Raw genomic sequence first — 1,218 nt, forward strand, 5'->3', positions numbered from 1 at the left:
TGGGGCCAGGACGGGCAAACAGACTCTCTAGCTGACGTTTCGCCAGTAGCTGTGACTGGCATCCTCAGAGGTATAACACAGAAAGATGGAGTACTCTCTGTGTCACAGAGTGTCCCTTGACACAGAGAGTCCTCCGTCTTTCTGTGTCATACCTCTGAGGATGCCAGTCACAGCCACTAGTGAACCGTCAGGTCCTACAATGCCAAGACCATGGCCAGATAGCCCGGAAAATCTACAACAGCTAATGAACTCCGGCTGTGAAAGTCTTCCGACAACATATTAGACTCTCTATCTGTCGGGGGGCCCCCAGCCCTTTCCCCCCTCCCCACACAATGGCCAGCACATTCATGTGTCAGGCTTGCAAATACACTTTAATTTGCACGCTGCTCAACAGGTTCCCCGCATCACAACGGACACATTCTCACACGGGCGTCATAGAGAGTGAGCCTTACTGAGCTGCTCTTCTTGCGCTTGCCCCCGATCATGCCCAGCTTGATCTTCAGAGGCGCCATCCTCTTCCCCTTCCCCTTCCTCTTCATCTCCGGGATGCGCGGGCTCTTGCTCCGTTTCTTGTGGCCGGGACCTAAGGTGGGCGACGACAGTCAGAGCTGCTCCATCTGGGTTTGTGCCTCACCCACGAGGGCAGGGCGAGGGGAGTCTTGCTGAGGAGACGGGCTCCCCAAAAAGCGACAAGGCAGCAGGCGGGTGGCACCGCTCAGCAAGCATCGATACCTCCCCTTCCCCAAGAACGGGACGGTCCTTGGCTGCTACCCTCTCCCGCTCCACCCCTCTCGGGATGCTTTCAGCTACCACAAAGACACTCTGGTTTGTTTTCAGCTGTGGTCGGTTAGCCTATCAGATGTCAGTTCCAAGTCCTGGTTTGGAGCTGTAAGGGGCGGTCCTGGACAACAAACTGTGGTTTGTGAATTCAAATGTCACCAACCAACCAGAATTAATATTAAGGATATTGAAGGAACAAAACAAACCAGCTAGAAGGGTGTTTGAAATCCAGGTTTGGTTTTCTGGGCTGCCTGCATGCAGGCATAACAATTAATTAATTTATTTTATTTATTTATTTATTTTGTATTTGTATCTCGCCCATCCCGCGAGCGGGCTCAGGGCGGGTTACATCATCTCAAATAATACAGTTTAAAACACAATAAAACATTTACACGATAAACATTTAAAATCAGTAGTTGTAGCTGCTGGTGCAGATTC

At 51.1% G+C, this 1,218-nt stretch overlaps 1 protein-coding gene across 1 annotated transcript in view; it reads right to left on the minus strand.

The window, feature by feature from the left end:
• Window positions 1–1,218, minus strand: part of CHD3 (chromodomain helicase DNA binding protein 3) — a gene marked incomplete at its 3' end in the record, with an annotated part of 33,001 nt that overhangs the window by 7,647 nt on the left and 24,136 nt on the right. Inside the window, exons 6-7 of the mRNA XM_015422401.1 lie at window positions 639–837; window positions 453–583 (exon numbers count right to left, since the gene is read on the minus strand). Of these exons, the coding sequence (XP_015277887.1) occupies window positions 453–583; window positions 639–837 (330 nt within the window). The remainder of the gene's footprint in view (window positions 1–452; window positions 584–638; window positions 838–1,218) is intronic.

Source organism: Gekko japonicus, unplaced genomic scaffold, assembly GCF_001447785.1.
Source record: "Gekko japonicus isolate JY-2015 unplaced genomic scaffold, Gekko_japonicus_V1.1 scaffold1082, whole genome shotgun sequence".
NCBI classification, from domain to species: Eukaryota; Metazoa; Chordata; class Lepidosauria; order Squamata; family Gekkonidae; genus Gekko; species Gekko japonicus.